We start from the raw sequence: 20,937 nt of genomic DNA on the forward strand, positions 1-20,937 counted from the left end.
GTAAAAACTGAAACTATCACAATAAATCTTTTTGAAAAAAATCCTCGAATACGTCAATTTTTATTTTAGGTGAGACATATTTCATTGTAACTGTTACTGACTGAGAGATCGTCTTTTGTTTTTGAGATATGACGTAATCGATCATTATTTTAAATGCAAACCCTATTTTTTATACTGAAGGAAAGAGAATGAAATTATTAGGCCAAGTAAGGTAAAAAAGTATGATACTTATTTTGAAATATTCGAGATAATTGCTTCTAACTTTAGAAACAAAAACCTATAGGAAATAACAATAAAAATCAACAGTTCCAAGTTGTAGGTACCTAAATCAGCATATGGATGATTAAAGCGCATTTTATTTTTTTATTTTATTGACAAAGTTTAAAATTATCGGTCTCACGAGTAATCTAACTCAAAATAGAGTAGAATCGGCACATCTATACAATAGCAGAAAGCTTTTAGTGAAAATGTGAAGTCTCTAGCTATTGTAATTGCTGAAATCTCAGATTGACAGCCAGCCAGCCAGCCATAACGAATATAATAGCGTATTTTTTCAAAAATGCGCTAAAAAGTACGTCATGTCGCAAAAACAAAAGTGACAATTACAGTAAAATGATAAACATTGATTCGACGATTTTGTTTCAAAAACGTTTACGAAAAGATTTATTGTGATAGTTCCCGACTTTACACTCGCAGTGTATAAATTTTATACACTGTGACCCGGATTGCCTGCATCTAATTTCGCATGTAGTTAATTGAAAATGTCGCAAATAGCAATAAACATCGATTTAAGTCGATATTAATATGATTAAATGATCACAAAAATTTGATATGTCGATCACGGTATTCAAGTGGTGCGAAAATGCTTTTTGAGTTCCATTACAATTAATAAGCATTATTGTAAGTATCGTAATATCGACTTAAATCGTTTTTTTGATATTTGCGACATTTTCAAATCCCAATCTTTAAATAAGTATAACTTTTGTTTGAAAAGTTATTTTAAAAAACTCTTCGACAATTGTGTTCCTTAACTCATCAAGTATGTACACAACAAATTTCGTGGAATTCTCTCCATTTTCGTTGTCCGGCTAAGAATTGCAGTGGAACTTTTTTTTTCGAATTTTCAAAAACTAATTCCAGATTCGTCATTTTGATGTTCAAAAACCCCCAGATACCAAACTTCGACGAAATCACAATTTTTTTTCGCACCCCCAAATGAGGGTGCGCCCTTTCGTGGTAAGAATTTTGGAAATTTTGTTTCAAAATCGCATAGGGCATACCAGAAAACCTATTCAAAGACGTGTCACCCATCCAATCTTTGTAACTCTTATGGTTGCTGAAAAAAAATTAAAGAAGAAATCCAAATTTCACCACTTCTTTGGGGGTGGCTCCCAAACGAAACATGTTGGACCCTCGGTTTATTTGGAAAAGTGCTTGTCTTAATCCCCTCTATCACCCAATTTTTTTTTACATGTACCACCCTGTATATATAGTATATGTATAGGTATAATGTACGTACCTACATAGTTTTTGTAGATATAGTAGTGTTTGTGTTGTTCATTGGGTAAAAATACTATTTTTATTCAATGGTAGTGCGAGCTACTTTATCAATAACTTCAAAAAGTCTGACCGTCCGTCCGTCAGTTCCGCCGTTCGCACGATAACTTTGATGTGTAAAGCTCAAATTTGATACACAGATAGACCATGCCTTAGAGAAGAAGTGATTACATTTTGGGCTTCGTAGATTAACTCCCTGAGTCAGAGTAGCGCATAAGGCATGCGTGGGATAATCCCGCCAGATAATTACTTACTGTTGTTTTCCTGTTCAAGTAATGAGATATCACCTTAGCAGTTTTATTTCAGTTGCCTATGTTTACGTTAGCGTTTCGATTAATGGGGTTACTTTTTCTGTCCGTCTGTCCGATGCCTTAACTATTACAGTTTTCAAGATATTTAGTTCGTTCTTACTACATTCGGTAGCTTATAGGTCTAGCACCTCAACCTAGAAAAATCTTGACGATTGATGTGCGCATGCGAAGACAGCACAACGTCAACTTTCTTATTTATAGAGATATCTTTTTGAAATTTTAATCATCGATGGTTCTAGCAAAGACAAGCATATCGAATATGGAAAAATCAGATATGGGCACGCGCAATGTCAACGTCTTATTTATAGAGGTATTTTTTTTTTAAATTTTAACCAAGATTCTTCTAGAAAAGGCAAACATATCGCATATTTTACACATCAGGCAGGTGTGAAAATGCTCTAAAGCTATTCACCTTAAAACGAAAATTTTTTTGACTTTTTAAATATATGTGTTCGGCTTTGTATCGAGTGGTCAGAAATGATGTAGTTTTTGGGAGTGTCGAGTAGCACCTATAGCTGTACCCATGGTCTAATATATACTTATTAGGCCATGGCTGTACCTACGCCTACCTTACGTCTATAACATGGGTGGACTTCTTTTTGCACCACTACTTTATTTATGAACCTTTTTTAACGAACTTTGTTTGAAAATTACCATTATTGAGCGGCAGAGCAAAGCTTTATAGGGGAGTCGATAGTGTCCGTCTGTCTGTGAACACGATAACTGTCAAACGCGTGGACCGATTTGGTTCAAACTTTGCACAGTTGACCAGTGGCGTAACTTCATTTTAAGGGCCCGTCCTCAAAAATATTTGGGGGCCCCTTTCCCTTACGCTTAATATAACCGCTTGGATTTCTAATGACACCCATGTTAAAAATATATAAATGAAAGTTCACTAGAAATACAACCCAGAAGATTCGGATTCTTTAATAAAGATAGCTTCAGGAATTAATCAATTTTAGCCAATTTATTTCTTCGCTTTTCAACGGTTGTGTTTTGTTTTGCTCTTCTAGGTTCCACTATAGTATTTTCGTCCATTCTGAGCTGTCTGATTTCGCCGCTGGAGATACATTTAAACATTTCTATTCTTTGTGTATGAATCGGCCTTTTTTGAATGAAGGTAACTGTTTCGTCAGTGCATTCATCTCGAAAGACAAGTTCAGTTTAAGGTTACCGTATCCAGAACCTTCAGATCTCTTCTGGACTGCAGAAGGTCTCGCTAATTAACAAAGTGTTTCATTTAGGTACTTTATGTAAGAGACTTCGGAATGTTATTTTTCACAAATGGGAAACGAATGGAGTTACTTTTAAACCTCTTTGAGCTGGCTACTTTTGAGCATATCAAATTTCGTATTAAATTAAGGTCAGATTTAAATAATATGATATGATGATTTAAATTCAATAGTTACTTCCTCGGATTGTTAATTTTTGTATATTGTAGCATAGTGTAAGAATTCTTTACACTAAGATTGTAGTAATTGGTCCGGATTTTTCACCTCCTGTGAACAATTTTATCTCTTCCTTTCGTAACGCAAAATATGTAAATATTAACACAAGCGTAACATTGAATGAGTTCGGGAAATTTTCAATTTTTTTCAGTATTTTTTATATAAGAATTACATTTTTTGTACATTTTTGCCGGGGCCCCTTTTAAGTCGGGGCCCGTCCTCATTACGTACCTTTGAGACATTGTAGTTACGCCACTGCAGTTGACCTATATCCGACAAGTAATAAGCCAATTGAAAATGGGTCAAATCCAATGATTCCGTGGGGTCACACCGAGGTGCTCTGCCGCTTTTTTTAAACGCTCTTTATATGGGTTTAGTAATATGTGGTAATAATAGGAAGTTTAGAATCCAATACCTTCAGTGATAACGATTTTATAATTTTTGGTTTTTCGAAAATAATTATTTAAAATCTATCGCAATGGTTAGCTATAATACAAAACAGTGTGTCCGTTTTAAAATGACCTTCAATTAAACACGTAGTGTGGAGAATAATACCATTCACAAGCATTTTTCATACAACCAAATTTCCGAGTGGGTACGTGCTGTATTAATTTATAAAAATTAATTGAGCAAGGAATAAAGCAGATAAAATAAACACTTAGAGAGGTGTTATTTTTAGAATTAGCTTATATGTTCGTACTAACCTACTAACTACTACTTATCAATTAAAGAATTAAACGAACAGCGAACAGTTCGACTATTCCGAGGAAATCACTATATATGCTATAAGTACGCTTAATTATTGTAATGAAATTGTTTCGTATTTATAATTACCAATGGGATAATTGCTTGACAGTCGGCCAACCGTGGCGTTTAAATTGCAACGTTTACGTCGTCTTTCCTAATATTGTGTAATAATGGGCAATCTAGAATCACTCAATATCTCTATCCTTTTTTAGAATAATCTAAGTGAATAAATAGACAAATATTTGTATTCTTTTATCAATTGACTTGTAATCAACCAGTTCACACGCATCGAAAAGTACAGGTTGCGGGTACCTGGTACCTACCTATAAATTAAAATAATGTTAGTGGATCCCGGTTGCCTGCCATAATTTCGCACACCTTACCAAAGTATGCTGAGAGCCAAGATACCAAAGTGCCCGTGATATTGAGAGCAACGATGGAAAGTACAGTTCAAAGCATAAAAAAGAAAAATCCCAGGGAGGAAGCTAATTGTATATCGGCCTTATTTTTCTTGTAAGTAATCTGTCTTATCTAATTAGAACTAGGCATAAAACGTCCATCGAATACAGGTATTCCGTATTTGCACATTCAATGTAAGTCATAGAGGTTTGGTTACAATTCAGTTCACCAGTTTTTGCCTGTTGTTTTTGCAGAAGTTGTTGATGGAATGTATTTACATTTCTTAAAACAGGTAGTATCTCATTTGAATTTGCACCTACGTTATGATGCATTCTACAAAGAAAAGTCACACTGTAACATTTCGTTTTTGTAAAGGGGAATAAGAATAACCGAATAAAGTAAACGCGACTAATCGTTACTTCTTAATCAATATGAGTATATTTATATCTGTGTATAGCTATATCACTGCAGATTGCAATGTGTTGGCATTGGCACAGATACACGTTTACGCATATCTGTGGTGTTGGTGTTGATTAAATTTCTATAGGTATCTAACTGTATATTTCGCTAATTCCTACTCTTACACTGAACCAGAGTAGGTACCTGTATTCTTTGACTGAATCGCCGTGTAAATATTATAAAATTCTGTTTTCATTCTAGATCTGCTTTCAAAAACATTACTGAGAAAAATCTGTTGTACCTACACTTTTACAGTATTCTCCAAATAGGTAGTTTAGTAGGTATGTCTGTCATCTTTGAACAGAGTTATCAAAGGTACCTATTTATCATACCATACCTCTGAAAATATTGATGTTAGCAAAGATAATAGCATTATGATAATAGCATTGAATTTATATTATAAATTCAATGATAATAGGTTTATAAATACAATGATAATAGTATTATTTTAGAACAAAATTATCTTTTATTGACACTTTTGTTGTAATTTGTTCGCGAGACTGCCTGGATGTATGTCCATTGTTCAGCAGCAGCACTCCCATTTCTGTTCAAACATCACTCCACACTTTTCTCGTAGTTTTTAACTCTGTACGTATAATGGTTTCGTATTTAGAGTAAGTTTCATAGAACAGACTATCAGCGTCTACACTTATAATTGAGTGTTCGCTTTTTGAAATCCCAGTTCCATTTCACAACAAGGAGTGGGCGTTGCTAAACGCGGAAAGCTGACGTCAGGTAACGTTTTGTGTGGCACTTCGAATATTTAAACTAATGACTATTTTGAAGTCAACTAACATTATTTTTCACATATTCTTAAACTGACTTGTTTTGAACACGTATTTTTACGATTCTGAAGCGTAAAATAATATCTGGGAGGAGAGATCTCCCTTTTCTGTTACTTTTTGGTAACAATCACGATACGTGTAAATGTATCGTGGTAACAATGCTCAGTGGTAGAGCGTTGGGCTACATAGCCGGAGGTCGGGTGTTCGAATTTGGGCTGAGGTAAGAATTTTTCATCTGTGACAGAAATGGGAGTTTCCTAAAGGGCCCCATACACGGAACGATTCGTCGTCACGATCGATCTGAAGCGATATTGTGACAATAGATCGCCCAAAGCTTACCACTCACACACGAAACGATTGGTTGTTACGATCGATCGCTTACAACCGAACCATCGTGATTAAATAATTTAAGAAGTCATACGTGCCCTGTCGAATCGTTGATCGCAATGAGCCATACACTGTCGATCATCGTTACGATATTCACGATTGCATGCGTTTTTGTTGCAATGTCCGATATCCAATTCGATGAAGTAAATCGTTAACGATCTTGGCATACACTATCGAGTCGTCGTTTCGATCGGTCTGAAACGACGGATCGGACAGATCGATCGTACCGTGTATGGGGCCTTTTAAAGTATCAATTCTTATGGGGGAGATGTGGATATGTTACGTAAGTCACATCCTTTCGTTTTTTTGGTTTTCTCTGTACCTATACCTACTCTAAATTGATGATACTGGTCCGTCAAAATGAAAGCCTGTTGTTTGGTGGTCTGTGCCTATATCCTGCTCGTTCTAGGCAACAGGTATACATTAACCAAAAAAATGCTCGAGTACATCAAATATCACCTTAGATGCGGTGGTCACTTCTTTAAAAAAATTAATTGACATATGAGGTTGTATGGTATGTCATTTGGAAGGTTATTCCATTCTCTCACCAGATCTAACGTTTCTGCACATCAGAAGTGAGCTCCGTCCACCTGGTAAAGTATTTGATAAATCTTATCAGTTTTCAAAAAAATGGGGAGGGGTGAGGAGAGGGGGGCAACTTCACACAGCTCTCCATTGCGTCAAAAGTGCACTTTGTTTAGGGTTCTGGAAAGATCATCATTAGTTCGAAGGTTCCTGATAAGCTAGTAAAATATTTCTTTGTTCAGTATATATAGGGTCGCAATTTGAAAACTTACCACCTCCCCATGTCTTAGTAAATAAACGAGATATTTAAAAAAATGAAAATCCGTTTCGGTAATTCGGAGGGGGAATCACAATCACATAGTTGGCGACGCACCCCCTCCAACCCCCAGCGCCCCAGCGACCCCAACTTTTAAATCTTAAATAGTGACCCCCCATGTGTGATACGTCGCTGGAAAGCTCTGAAAAAATGCTTTCCAACCATACCAAATAGCATTACATTTAGGTTAGTAATTATCGTGCAAATCAAAAAATAAACTAATATGATACATTTGAAATCTGTCGTATTTAAAACGCAACCGGCGAACTAAGTGTGCGTTTACAATGAACGTATACGTAAATATTTCATAAGCCGTAACTCGTACATATTCGTATCGTTTCCGTAAATTTACTTCGCTGTTTACAATAAACCAAAGATCATACTACTTGACCGTACGTACTTTGAAACATTTTCAACCTTTGCGACTATGCGCAAGACTTACATATCGCTTACATATACGTACGTAAAAATTACGTTCATATTGTAAACACCTTCGTAAATTTCTATACAGTTCACCTTTGCGAATTTTTTACGTTTTATGTATTTCTTACGTATACGTTCATTGTAAACGCACACATAGACAGAAAATAATTCAAGAATGTCGAAATATTGCAAAACCAACACTTGAAAAGGTTCGACAAGAGTTTGAGAATAGATTATACTATGTACTGTCTTACCAATAACGGAAACTATTTTGAACATTATTAGTTTATTTTTTGATTTGCACGATAATTACTAACCTAAATGTAATGCTATTTGGTATGGTGGAAAGCATTTTTTAGCTTTCCAACGACGTATCACACATGGGGGGGGGGGGCCACTATATAAGATTTAAAAGTTGGAATGGCTGGAGCGCAGGGGGTTGGAGGGTGTCGCCAACTATGTCATTGTGATTCTCCCTCCGAATTACCGAAACGGATTTTGATTTTTTAAAATATCTCGTTTATTTACTAAAACATGGGGGTGGTAAGTTTTCAACTTGCCACCCTGTATGTATGGTAAGTACTCGTATTTTTTTGATTCGATTTTTTACCTATTTTTAGTGAATTTTTTCAAGGATGATAAAAAATGTGCCGTTGTTTGCGTTTTGTCCGTCCGTCTGTTCCTCCGTCCGTTCATCCGTTCGGACGCAAAATTTTTGTGTTGGGGTGGGGGTGGGGGCATGAATTATTTCCTGAGATGCTGGTTTTGGAAAAAAGTGCATAACTTAAATGAAGGGGGGGGGGGGGCAAACATACGTTCTACCGTCTTCTAAACGACCCTTTCTCTCTTCTAACTTTGATTAACATTCTTGCAAATGTGGCACTATATTCATATAAGAATTAAGACCTCAACCTTTGAATATAATATATTCAAAGCCTCAACAGAGAAGTTTAACACCCTTATTTATTTGTGAATGGTAATTTAATACCTATGCAGAAATTCCTTCTCGATAACAGGCGCGCGAATTGATGAATATTACGCTAATTTTGTGCTTCTAGGCTACGTAGTTATTGCTTTGGCTATCAGACGGTCACTGCCCCTACTATGATTCTAATGACTTAAACCCCAAAAACGAAATTGGCGAATTAATTTAAAATGACGATATCTTCATCTAGCTCTTAAAAAAGGCCGAACTTGAGATACGAGGACAAAAGCAGACATTCAAACGTGCAAAAGACGGACTTCATTTCCAACACGGTTATTAAAATTGTATTAATTTTCCACCGCCACGCCGACGACTTTTTTCGACACCCTGTACTTAATAGTGTAATCTCCAATAATATTCAAAAACCAAAACGGATCTACCCTTAAACTCAAAATCTAACACATTTGCAACGAAATTTCGAGAAAAAATTACACAATTTTAAATCCAAACTGGCTCCTACCGTTACATTATGTGTATGAGATCACTTTTTAATGTCACTATTTTTTTCAGTTACATGATCCCTACCTTCATACAAAATTACAGAAAAGGCGTAAATCGAGATGATGTATACGAACCACTGAAAGCGCATGCATCGGCGACTTTGGGCGATAAATTAGAAGCACTATGGAATGATGCCACACGTAAATATGAAAAGTTTGGTTTGCATGTGGCTCTCTTCAAATTATTTGGATTCGAGTTAATCTTAATTGCTGTTGTGAAGTTGATATCGGAAGTCATTACATTGTAAGTTGTTTGCCCCACAGCAAGTTTTTTTTTACTAATCACGTTTAAGGATTGTTATGCCAATGTGCGTGGATAACTTGGTATCTTACTATGAACACCGATCTGAAGCTAATGTGGAAGATACTTACATTTACGGCTCTGTACTAATAGGTATCCTCTTCCTAGACGGAATTGTAGATCACCACGCTATGCTAGCAATTATGCATGTCTGTATGAAGATGAGAGTTTCGTGCTGTTCGTTAATCTACAGAAAATCCCTTAGATTAAGCAGAACCTCTTTGGCTCAAACAACAGTCGGTCAGGTTATAAACTTACTATCTACCGATGTGAGCAAGTTCGATCAGACATTCGTCTTGTATCATTACGCTTTCTTAGGGCCTTTGGAAACCATGATTGGCACGTACCTACTTTACCGAACTTTAGGTGTAGCCGCATTCGCTGGGATAGCGTTCTTGTTGTTGTTTATACCATTACAACGTAAGTGCAGGTACCTATTTATACATACAGTATAATTGCTCATATTTCTTGATTTGCAGTTTATTTGTGCAAAAAAATTGCGGTGCTAAGATTGCGGACTGCTTTCCGTACAGATGAAAGAGTACGACTTATGAACGAAATTTTGAACGGAATTCAAGTAATTAAAATGTATACCTGGGAGAAACCGTTTGCTAAGTTGATCGATTTGGCTCGACGGTAAGTGTGATGATGGTTTCGACGGAAGCACTTTCCCATTCTTCCTTGTAGGCACGAGATTGCGTCCATTCGATCACACTTCTTCCTAGAGTCTATCATGTTTTCACTAGAAATGTTTATCACAAGAACGTGCCTGTTTATTAGTCTGGTAGTATTTATTGCATTGGGTGCAACCATGACGGCTGATATAGCGTACGCTGCTACCTCGATATACTCTCTTCTGCGACCGGTTATGACAATGCTATTCTCAATCAGCATAGCATCGTATGCCGAAGTTCACATATCCATAAAACGAGTACACTCATTTTTATCCTATGAGGAACAACCTGTGGATAGCCCTGAAAGTACATCACCGCTAATCCGATTAATCCCAAACATTTGTATTAAAGATGTTTGTGCGAAGTGGATTAACACTTCATCTGATAATATCTTAACAAACATCAATCTCGATCTGCACGGAAACAATTTAACTGCGATAATTGGATCAGTCGGAAGTGGAAAAAGCACCCTACTGCATCTCCTCTTGGGCGAACTTTACACGGCGAGTGGCGATGTGCGAATACGAGGAACTGTTTCGTACGCCCCCCAAGAAGCTTGGCTATTTTCAGCTAGTGTTAAACAAAATATACTGTTTTGTCACGATTACAATGAAGAAAGATACAAAAAGGTGCTTAAAGTGTGCGCGCTAGAAAGAGATTTGGCACTGTTTCCGTTCGGCGACCGTACAATTATTGGAGAAAAAGGAAAGAGCCTTAGCGGTGGGCAAAAGGCACGAATCAATTTGGCACGCTGTATTTACAAAGATGCAGACATTTACCTTTTGGACGATCCCCTGTCGGCGGTCGATTCAAAAGTTGGCAAGCATATCTTCGAAAATTGTATTAAAGATTTTCTTAAAGATAAAATGCGCATATTAGTTACTCATCAGCTTCAGTTTCTGAATTGGGTCGATAATATAGTCGTATTAGAGGACGGAAAGATAGTTGCGGAAGCGACATTTGAGGAGCTCCAAACGAGCGGTTTAAATTTTGCAAAAATTTTGGATCAACAGGACATTGGCGAAGATCCAGTGCAAGGGGAAAAAAAGCAAAGGTCTCGTCAAAATTCGGAATCCTCTCAAAACTATGAGCAATTTAAGGACGATGACGAAGATACACTTGACCAAGAGGAGCATTTGACGACCGGTCATATTAAATCTGAGGTATATGCGAGTTATTTCAAAGCGGGTGGTAATTATCTTGTCATAATTTTTGTCGCCTTCACCTTTATTGCTAACCAAGTGGTTACCAATGGTGGCGATTACTTCGTTTCGTACTGGTAAGTATCATACAAACTTCATTTGTAAGCTTACCATGACTTTTAGGGTCAACCTAGAGCAAAAGGCGTTAGAAACGAACGGCACAGTAGATAAGGACGACATCATATACATCTATAGTGGATTAACAGGGGGAACAATGATACTCGCTATCGGCCACAATTTGCTATTTTTCGTGTACGCCATGCGTGCTTCCATATTTATACATAACGAAATCTTTCAGAAGGTCTCGCATGCTTCTATGAGTTTTTATAATTCCAATCCCGTTGGAAGAATTTTAAACAGATTTTCAAAAGATATTGGTATAATTGACGACTACATACCATTTATTTTGAATGATATGACCGAGGTAAGTTACAATTTTTTTTATATTTATATAAAGAGAGAATTTATTTATTTAATAATTAGTCAACGAGTAACAAAATAATTCAGAAAAGTCAATTTACGAGAAAGTTCAAAAATTCCAAACGTAAACGTAACTTGAAAAGATTCAAAATGCAAAAAGATCTTACGTTTCGGTTAAAACACCAAAGGCAAAAGCAGTCCCTCTAAATAACAGTTTCTTTCATAAAATTCGATGGACGTCTTAAAAATCTGTAATTGGCCTTAACCTCAGAGTAAGAAGTAAAGATAGAGATGCCTTGATGCCTTGATGCTTATCTATGCGTGCCATCATCTCGTTTGTTTACTAACATTGCAGGAGGCTAAGTTGTCACATTTCACGAGATAGTTTTTAAGGGAATATTAATAATATGCATCTCGAGTAATCTAAATGGATTTTTAGATGCTTATAAGAGTTCAGTAACCCAAACAATTTTAACTTACAATTAAACGGCGTAACAAGAAAAGTTATGGTGATTAGTGCACCACATCGGCAACGCTGTAACTTTGTTTTCCGTTGAGAGGTATTTTGTTTATTTCGTTAAAACGTGATTCCTTAATTTTTAGGCGTTTTTATAGTGGACGACTTATTCGATTGTGGTGTATTAATTTATGGGAGCCCTTTGAAATGGGGAAAAGCTGTATTATTTGTGGAATTATTGAATTACCTAACATAACCTTTCATCCGTATGTGTTTTGAAGTCATAGACGTGCATACGGGAATTTTCGCATTTTAATGTGTTTAGATTTCCTTCTAAGTTTCCACTTTGAAGTATCACCATACCTTATCATAGATCAATAGGGACCTTTCAAACACATACAGCTTTTGGTCATAATTATTTAGTGATACGTTATTACGTTTGCACATGTAAACAAAACATAAACTTTGTTGCCCATAAAAATAAATAAACCTTACGCCACTGACTAATGTTTACTTTCTACCTCCAAGGGTCAAATTGACTGAGATGTTGGTTCAAAACAAACGTTCACGTTGTTATAGCGTACGCGTACTCTATCTTTATTTCTTACTTCTTGAGGCCTTAACATTTTAAATTAATTAGAGAGGCTTTAGTGACACCCTCACGGGACTTAATCGGGTGACTGTTTACTGCATACATTTAATCGGCTAATGTACACTTACTTAATTTGGGATAATTATTGTCTAAATTTTCATTATTCTAATTAACACCTGTTGTCTCTTGGAATTTCTCAGGTCGGTAAAAGTCTCCTATTCAAACTGATACCGGCGTAACCTGCCATGGCATAATTGAAATATCTTGACGGGAACGGTTGCAAACGGCGAAGTGATTCCAACTTTTGTTTACCGTAAAGGGGCCGAAACACAACTCTAAAAATTGCCTTTGTCTTCAACTCCTACAACCAACACAAATACTTATGGCACGATACTTTTGGTAACGAAGCGCCCCCATATACCGGGTGGTCATGAAAGTATGTACAGTTCAAGGCGGAAAATAGGTGCTTCGTTACAACGCCTTTAAAACTCCACACTACCTTTTTACATCCTTTTTTTGGCAAATGTTTACAAGCAGCTAGAACACATATACTCTCCAGATGTGCCTGTGCAATGCGTCAAACTAATGTGAATAAAGGAGTATATTACAGGGTGATACAAAAAGAATACCACAATTTAGAAAATCGATAGCTGTGCAATGGAAAAAAAACCAGAACTAATCTTCCATCCATGGCCTAAACTTGTTCTGGTATATCTTCCGACTTAATCGAATTTTTCTGGTATTCTTTACCGCACGATAATAACTGTTCAATTGCGCATCTTTACCCTAGTTTGACCATCATCGTGTGGTTTCCGAGATCCCCAAGAGGCATGTTTTTAACTAAGTTACGTTTTGAAATTTCTCGTCTGCAGAGTTACGGATGGCATCCGCCGCATGCGCATCACATTTCTACACGTGTTGGCAAGTGACACCCACTTTGGGACACAAACCATTTCCACCAATAAAACTACTTTTACACAATAAATCAAATTCATTGCTACTACTAATTGACTCAACGTGAATTTCCTGATGAGTTTGCAAATCTCACGCATCCAACGAAAAAAAATCTTCCTGTAATCCAAATCGACCACGTATTATCCACGACTCACTGTCGCCACAAGCTTTCAAACGCATTTACAAAGTCAGGACGGTATTTAAGGGCCACTCGTCTATGTAACACACCCAAAAAGAACTCTTTATATCTTGCATGATTCAATTTTAAAAACTGTTCAACCCTACAACATTTAACTCCAGACCCTAAACTGGAAGAAACCCCTGCTTGACCAAACTTCAACTATCATATACTGTTGTGTGAACTACGCCATGGGGACGTTTTCTTTGGTATCAGCATCTACAGTGTTGGGTCACCCTGTATTTGTTTAATTTCATTTATTTTTGAAGTTAAATATTGATCGCTAATTTAGAATGAACACAATATCGATCATATCATTTGAGTTTGAAGTCATTGTTGATTGTATTTATTGAACGATGTGTAATTTTGTTTAAATAATCGCCTTTTAATTTGTTCATTTTATTGTTCAGATAGAATTGCGTGACATGTTTTGTTAAAGTTTATCTCATGTTATCTCCGGCCGTTGCGATAAGTGTTATCTATCACTGCGTTAACTAATTAAATTTCAAAATAAGTACGTGTTATCACGGAAGTTTTAACAGATATTTAATTTACTCAAAGACGCCCAGAAAATTAATAGAAAATGGAAAGGGAAGAATGTTTTAAGTAAGCGAACCGGACGTTGATCATGGTTTGTTTGGTGGTGGACGTAAATCGTTGCTTATTGTTGGCGATTTGCAGTTTTGCCGTATTTAAATGTAATATTACAAGACAGTCCGTCTTGCCAGTTGTACAGTTTTGTAAAAGAAAGCTAGTGAGTTCATTGGAAAATTTGTATGACGAGCGATGAGAAGCTAAACGAAGATGCATGCGTCCGGCTTCTACGAAGAAGGAATCCGAAAGCTCTACACGAGATGTTGGGAAACTATGTTGAGCAATATTTTAAGATTGTATCTTAAATATGGTATAGATAGAGTAAAAATTTTTCCGTTCGGTATTTTTCCTTTTGCGCTGTTTGTTATACCATTTTGAACGACCCTCGTATGTTGGAGAAATATATTGTGTGCAATTAATTCATAATTTCATTTTTCAGATCCTGCTAATGTTACTTGGTGCTGTGGTACTTTCGGCTACTGTAAATCCGTGGTTCCTACTGCCTTCATTTGGATTAGTTCTATTATTCTATTTTCTTAGAATTGTATTCTTGGCAACTAGCCGAAGTGTAAAGCGACTCGAAGGGATAAGTACGTACTGCTACCAAGTGTAACTGAAACTGAATAATAATTTTTTTTAAAGATCGAAGTCCAATTCTCACTCATTTAACTGCGACAATTTACGGACTGTCCACAATTAGAGCTTTTTCGGCGCAGAAATTATTAATTCAGGAGTATGACACGCTACAAGATAAACATAGTTCTTCATGGTACTTATTTATATCAGCCAGTAGAGCTTTTGGATTTTGGCTTGAGATGATCTGCAATATTTTCGTATCTGGAATAATTATCAGTTTAATACTCATTCCAAAGGGTAAGGAGGCACGTGTAATTATAAAAATTGCTTATTTATCTTTCAGGGTATTATGGCGGAGATATTGGTCTGGTACTGACGCAGTACTTGGGACTAATGGGCGCTTTGCAATATGGCATGCGACAGTGGAGTGAATTGGAAAATAATATGACGTCGGTGGAACGAATTTTGGAATTTAGGGGTGCACAATTAGAGCCGATCCGCGATTCGAAAGCTGTACCGAAGCTGTGGCCAGAATTTGGTAAAATAGTATTTGAACATGTTTCCATGAGTTATGCACCAGATTTACCTATACTGAGCAATCTAAATTTTACTATCCAACCTGGAGAAAAGGTTGGAATAGTTGGTAGAACCGGGGCGGGAAAGACGTCAACTGTTGCCGCTTTATTTCAGCTCTATAATACAGAAGGATCGATTATAATTGATGAAGTAGACATCACTAGAATAAACTTAGAACTTTTGCGATCAAAGATCTCAATTATTCCTCAAGACCCAGTTTTGTTTAAAGGTACAATGAGGAAAAACTTAGATCCATTCGAAGAGTATAGTGATGACGTCATCTGGAATGCATTAGAGCAAGTGGAATTAAAATCTACAGTCGACGATGCCACAGCTGGTTTAAATATGAGCGTGTGGGAGAATGGCTCCAATTTCAGCATTGGACAAAGACAGCTGATCTGTTTGGCGCGAGCAATAATTCGTAATAATAAAATTCTCGTCATGGATGAAGCAACCGCCAATGTTGATCCATATACTGACGGCTTAATTCAGAAAACTATCAGGGATAACTTCGCTCATTGCACTGTTATCACAATTGCACATCGTCTGCATACCATTATGGATTCTGATAGAGTCCTAGTAATGGATGCGGGCTGTGTGATTGAGTTTGACCACCCTTATAACTTATTACATCATAAAAACAGTATTTTTGCTTCGATGGTAGAAACGACAGGGAAAAACATCTCTGGAAAACTTCATTGTATTGCAGAAGAGGTAAGCGTTAGACAATTGTTATAAATTGGTAGTATTGATGAAATACCTTTTAGAGCTTTCTGAAGCTTAAAAATGCTTGATCTGTGTGATATTCTCAAACTGGATCAGAGAAGTGTTCCCTCTTTCGGAAGTATATGACCTCGTTATTACAAGAAAAGAAAAGCTGCAAGTGCTCATTGATTATGGCCTCATTGTATGATTTTTTATATTCTGCAGTATTTTTTTAAAATAAACGTTTCACAATTGTTTTGTTTAATTACACTGAAGTTGTTCAGAATTAAATGTTTGGTGCGTTTTTTTAAAAGCCCATATTTTGCATACATTTAAGAAAATTCCCTGTAACTACACGAACAATGCTCCATCCCTGAGTTTAAATTCTAATCACCGAAGTGATGAGTTCTCTTGTAACTGGGCTATTAATTGTAATTTGCTGAAATAGACTCGCATAATCGAATATGGTGTACGTATGTTCACTGATAACAACAGCCGACCAACCGATATCATTGATTGATTCGGATTCCTGGTGCTCTTAAACATGTATTTCCGTCAAAAAAGTAAGGGGGTCATAGTTACTTTTTCCACAGGAGACGCAGATTATCATCGAAATCAAATTCGTGTAGAGTTGGTTGCCTATAACAAAAATTGGGTCCCAGAGGTGATCAAAACGAGCACTTTTTCCAAATAAACCGAGGGTCCAACGTGTTTCGTTTGGGAGCCATCCTCATAAGAGTTCCAAAGACTCATGGCTGTTGAAACTATTAGAGCAATAAACTGAAAACATGTATATTGTATAATTATGACAGATGAACTAACTATTTATCGTATCATAGTTACAATAAATTAAATAGGTAACTATATTTATTTCAACATTCCCTCCTAAATTGTTAGTTTATATTATATCAATGGTTTACACATTTGTAGTAAGCCCTAGCAAACTTCTCATCCTTTCAAAACGTTTTGTTGGAAGTGGTTTCGTTAAAATGTCACCTAATTGATCCTCACTAGTAATGTGTTCCACTGATAAGACTTTCTCTTCAACTTTCTCTCTAATAAAATGGTATCTAACATCTATGTGTTTAGACCTCTGATGCATAATCGGATTCTTTGTAAATTTTACTGCACTCATGTTATCAATTATAAATAATGTCGGTATCTTTGTTAGAGTTAGGGGTGAAATTTCCTTAAAAATTCGGTACAGCCATATACCGTCCTTGGCGGCTTCACTAGCTGCGATGTATTCGGCTTCCATAGTAGATAAGGATACGCATCTCTGTTTCTTGCTTGACCAAGTGATTACTCCGCTACTAAATTGTGAACATACTCCGCTTACTGATTTTCTCGACACATCATTAGCGTAATCTGCATCGCTGTAAATTTTTAATTCTTTGCATTCCGTAGCTGTGTATTTAATGCCCATATTTAGAGTACCTTTGATCATTGAATAAAAACACTATAAGAAGCCTAACGCTTATGGAAGAAAGCGCGACAAATCTCACAAATCCCCTTGCACCCGCATTGGTTGTGACCACCGAACTCTCATTGCGGTAATTATAGGAGGAAAGCAAATTCTCATTCTTCTCAGTTCAAGAATCGACTCTATTGACAGTGTTCCCATTATATTCTCAGTTCAAACTCTGTCGCGCTTTATTTCCACGGGGTTAGGCTTCTTATAGTGTTTTTATTCAATGCTTTGATATATTTAAAAATTCTCTTCACAATTTCCCAATGTCGTCTATTAGGTTGTTCAACAAATTGTGAAATATAATTGACAGCAAAGGTTATGTCAGCTCTTGACACAACTGAAGGGTACATTAAGCAACCTACTGCTTCTCTAAATGGAGCATCCGTAGGTTTAAACTTTGGTATTTCTTTGAAAGCTTCTTCCATCTGACATCTTTCTAAAGGAGTCTTGACCGGTTTTGCCTCTTCTATGTTAAAACGCTGTAAAAGACGTTCTGCGTATGATCTTTGATTCAAGAAAATTGAACCATCTATATTTCTGCAGATCAAAACGTTCAAAAAACTTTCAACATTTTTACAAACAGTAATTTGAAATTCTGCTTGCAGTTTTGTCAAGAGTTGCTGTATTGTCTGCTTTTTGGTAGCTAATATAAGTCCATCATCCACGTATAGTACCACTAGCAGCTTGTCATTCTCAATATTACTGTAATACAAGCATGGATCAGCAGTGCTTTCGGTAAGATGAAATTTCTTAAGCAATCCTTTAAATCTCTGATTCCAGCAACGTGGGCTTTGTTTGCAACCATATAAACTTTTCAAAAGTTTACAAACATGACTTGTGCTGTCTTCAAATCCTTGCGGTTGGTACATGTAAATATCACGATCGATGAATCCATTTAAGAAGGCTGTCTTAACATCAAATTGAGCCATTTCCAAACTCTCCTGTGCTGCAATGCTCAGAACCGTTCTAATGGTGTCAAATCGGGCTACGGGACTAAATGTATCATCGTAATCTATTCCTTCTTTCTGACTAAACCCTCTCACTACCAATCTGGCCTTATATCGATCAATACTTCCATCTACTTTCCTTTTGTACTTAAATGTCCATCGGTTTGTGATGGCTTTTCGATTTTCTGGTAAATCTACCAAAATCCAGGTGTGATTTTGTATCAATGATTGCATCTCTTCCTCCATTGCTTGTTTCCAATGTCTACTTTCTGGTGATTCAACTGCCTCTTGATAGGACTTTGGTTCATCTACTTCAGCAATCATTGTTTCAATTAATCGTTTTGTATGACCAAGATTTCTTCGATTTCTAAAATTATATCTTGGTTGATCCTGTCCATCTTCTTCTTCCGATTCTCGCAATTCATTGTCATCAACATCAATATTTTCATGATGCTGTCCATTTTCTTCTGATTCTTGCAATTCATTCTCAACATCAATATTTTCATTTCCTACCTGCTCTATTTCTTTTTCCCGAACAAATCTGTTCTCTCCTGGATATTCTGCTACGTAATTTGGCTTCTCGTCAAGGTTAATGTCAAAGGTGATCATTTTTGATATACTCTTCTCTTCATTAGAATGGTCCGTACAATTTACTGGTTCAAATACAACATCTCTACTACGAAGTATTTTCCTGGTAGAACTCAACCAAACACGAAAACCATCCATCTCATCAGAATAGCCAACAAAAATACCTTTTTGACATTTCTGGTCCCACTTCTTTCGTACTTGCTTTGGCTTATGTACAAAACATGTAGTACCAAAAACGTGCAGTTTGTTTAAATGTGTAGACTTGCCCGTGAATATTTCAAGAGGTGATTTACCATTTTCATTACTAGGCCCCGTTCTGTTCAGCAGATAAACAGCAGTGTTGACTGCTTCGGCCCACAATCCTTTAGGTAAATCTTTCGCCGCTAACATTGTTCTTGCAAGTTCGACTACAGTGCGATTAGAGCGTTCTGCACATCCATTCTGCTCGCTGGTATATGGATTTGATACACTGAGGATTACTCCTTCAGATTTTAACAACGTTGTCACATCTTTGTTGTTAAATTCTCCTCCACCGTCGCAACGCAACATTTTTAGTGGTCTTCCGCACTGATTTTTCACAAAATTCAAGACTTCAGCAATTCCTTTTGTAGTTTCTGATTTTTCCTTAAGAAATTTGATCAATCGGAATTTTGAGTAATCACATGTAAAGCAGATAAAATATCTCGATCCTCCATACGAAGTGATTTCCATAGGACCACATAAATCAACATTCATGACTTCACCTTCGCTCGTTGAGCACGTTGTTGTCGTAGTTGAAAAACCTTGCGATGCTGCTTACCTTTTACACATGCTTCACAAAAAAAATCTTGTTTGGTGTACTCGATTCCGTTACGGTTTAACACTTTTTCGACTTGTACTCTGTTTTGATGTCCGAGCATTTCATGCCACTCTTGAATTGATTTCAATTTCGAAGTCACGTTTGTTTCTTTCGTATTACTTAATTGTAATAAATTATTCTCTGGTACTTTCACCTTCATTATCATTGTGAATAACTGGCCAACTCGTCTACCCTTAGCTTTTGTTTTTCCATCACTGACGAAAAAGCACTCCTTTTGATTTGATTTGAACTCGTATCCTTTGTCTAAAGCTGCTGTCATCGAGCATAGATTTCTACGAGCAGCTGGAACAAAGAGAACATTTAACATTCGAAAATCAAAAATTTTACCATCAACAAAAGTTTTAACTTCTACGACGCCTTTTCCCAACGCATCCATCGATGTCTTGTTTCCAATGTGGACCTTGACTGGTGTCTTAAATTGTTCAAAAGATGAGAACCACTCGCCATGATATGTTAGATGATCAGTGGCCCCCGAATCAACAATCCAAAAATCTTCGTCATTTTCCGCATTCAAGACTTCCGTAATGAAAGCGTTTTCTCCAGATTCCTCGTTATAAAACTTCTGTTTACGATTGGGACAATTTCGTTTTATGTGATTCTTGCCTCCGCAACCATAACAAGTAAACGTTTTCTTTGTAGTTGCACCTTTTGTAGTATTCTTTTTATGTGAAATCTGTGATTTGCTCCTATATCGACCAGCTAGTAGTGCTCCTGTACTTTCTTCTGATGCCTCGCTTTGTAGATGTCTTTGTTTTCTTCGCGATTCTTCGGATGTTAGTACATTCACCAGGTTATTAAACGTTTGTTGTTCGTCTGGTCTGGCCCACCATGCCTGCTGTAAGTTATCATAATTATCTGGTAGCGTATCCAGAAGTTTTACTACTAAAGACATGTCATCTTGTTTCACATTCAGTGCATTCAGTTTCAAGATAAGAGTTTCGAACTTTGAAATATGAGTTACCATATCATCTTTCTCATTCATTGTAAAACTAAAGAACTCC

The 20,937-nt window shown here is 36.6% G+C and overlaps 1 protein-coding gene across 2 annotated transcripts; it reads left to right on the forward strand.

The window, feature by feature from the left end:
* The first annotated feature begins 4,169 nt into the window (after positions 1-4,169).
* Positions 4,170-16,326, forward strand: LOC116176770 (probable multidrug resistance-associated protein lethal(2)03659). Of its 2 annotated transcripts, XM_031495532.1 has the most exons (10): positions 4,170-4,576; positions 8,853-9,086; positions 9,136-9,563; positions 9,623-9,779; positions 9,831-11,096; positions 11,143-11,443; positions 14,654-14,804; positions 14,857-15,087; positions 15,134-16,080; positions 16,134-16,326. In XM_031495532.1, exons 1-10 carry the CDS (start codon positions 4,500-4,502, stop codon positions 16,158-16,160), a joined length of 3,819 nt encoding a protein of 1,272 aa, XP_031351392.1. In that variant the 5' UTR covers positions 4,170-4,499; the 3' UTR covers positions 16,161-16,326. The 2 variants fall into 2 exon arrangements, with proteins under 2 accessions (XP_031351392.1, XP_031351399.1); XM_031495539.1 differs by lacking the exons at positions 4,170-4,576; positions 8,853-9,086 and having other exon boundaries at positions 9,277-9,412; positions 9,462-9,563.
* The last annotated feature ends 4,611 nt before the right edge of the window (positions 16,327-20,937 follow it).

The sequence above is a fragment of the Photinus pyralis genome, unplaced genomic scaffold, assembly GCF_008802855.1.
Source record: "Photinus pyralis isolate 1611_PpyrPB1 unplaced genomic scaffold, Ppyr1.3 Ppyr1.4_LG1, whole genome shotgun sequence".
Classification (NCBI taxonomy): domain Eukaryota; kingdom Metazoa; phylum Arthropoda; class Insecta; order Coleoptera; family Lampyridae; genus Photinus; species Photinus pyralis.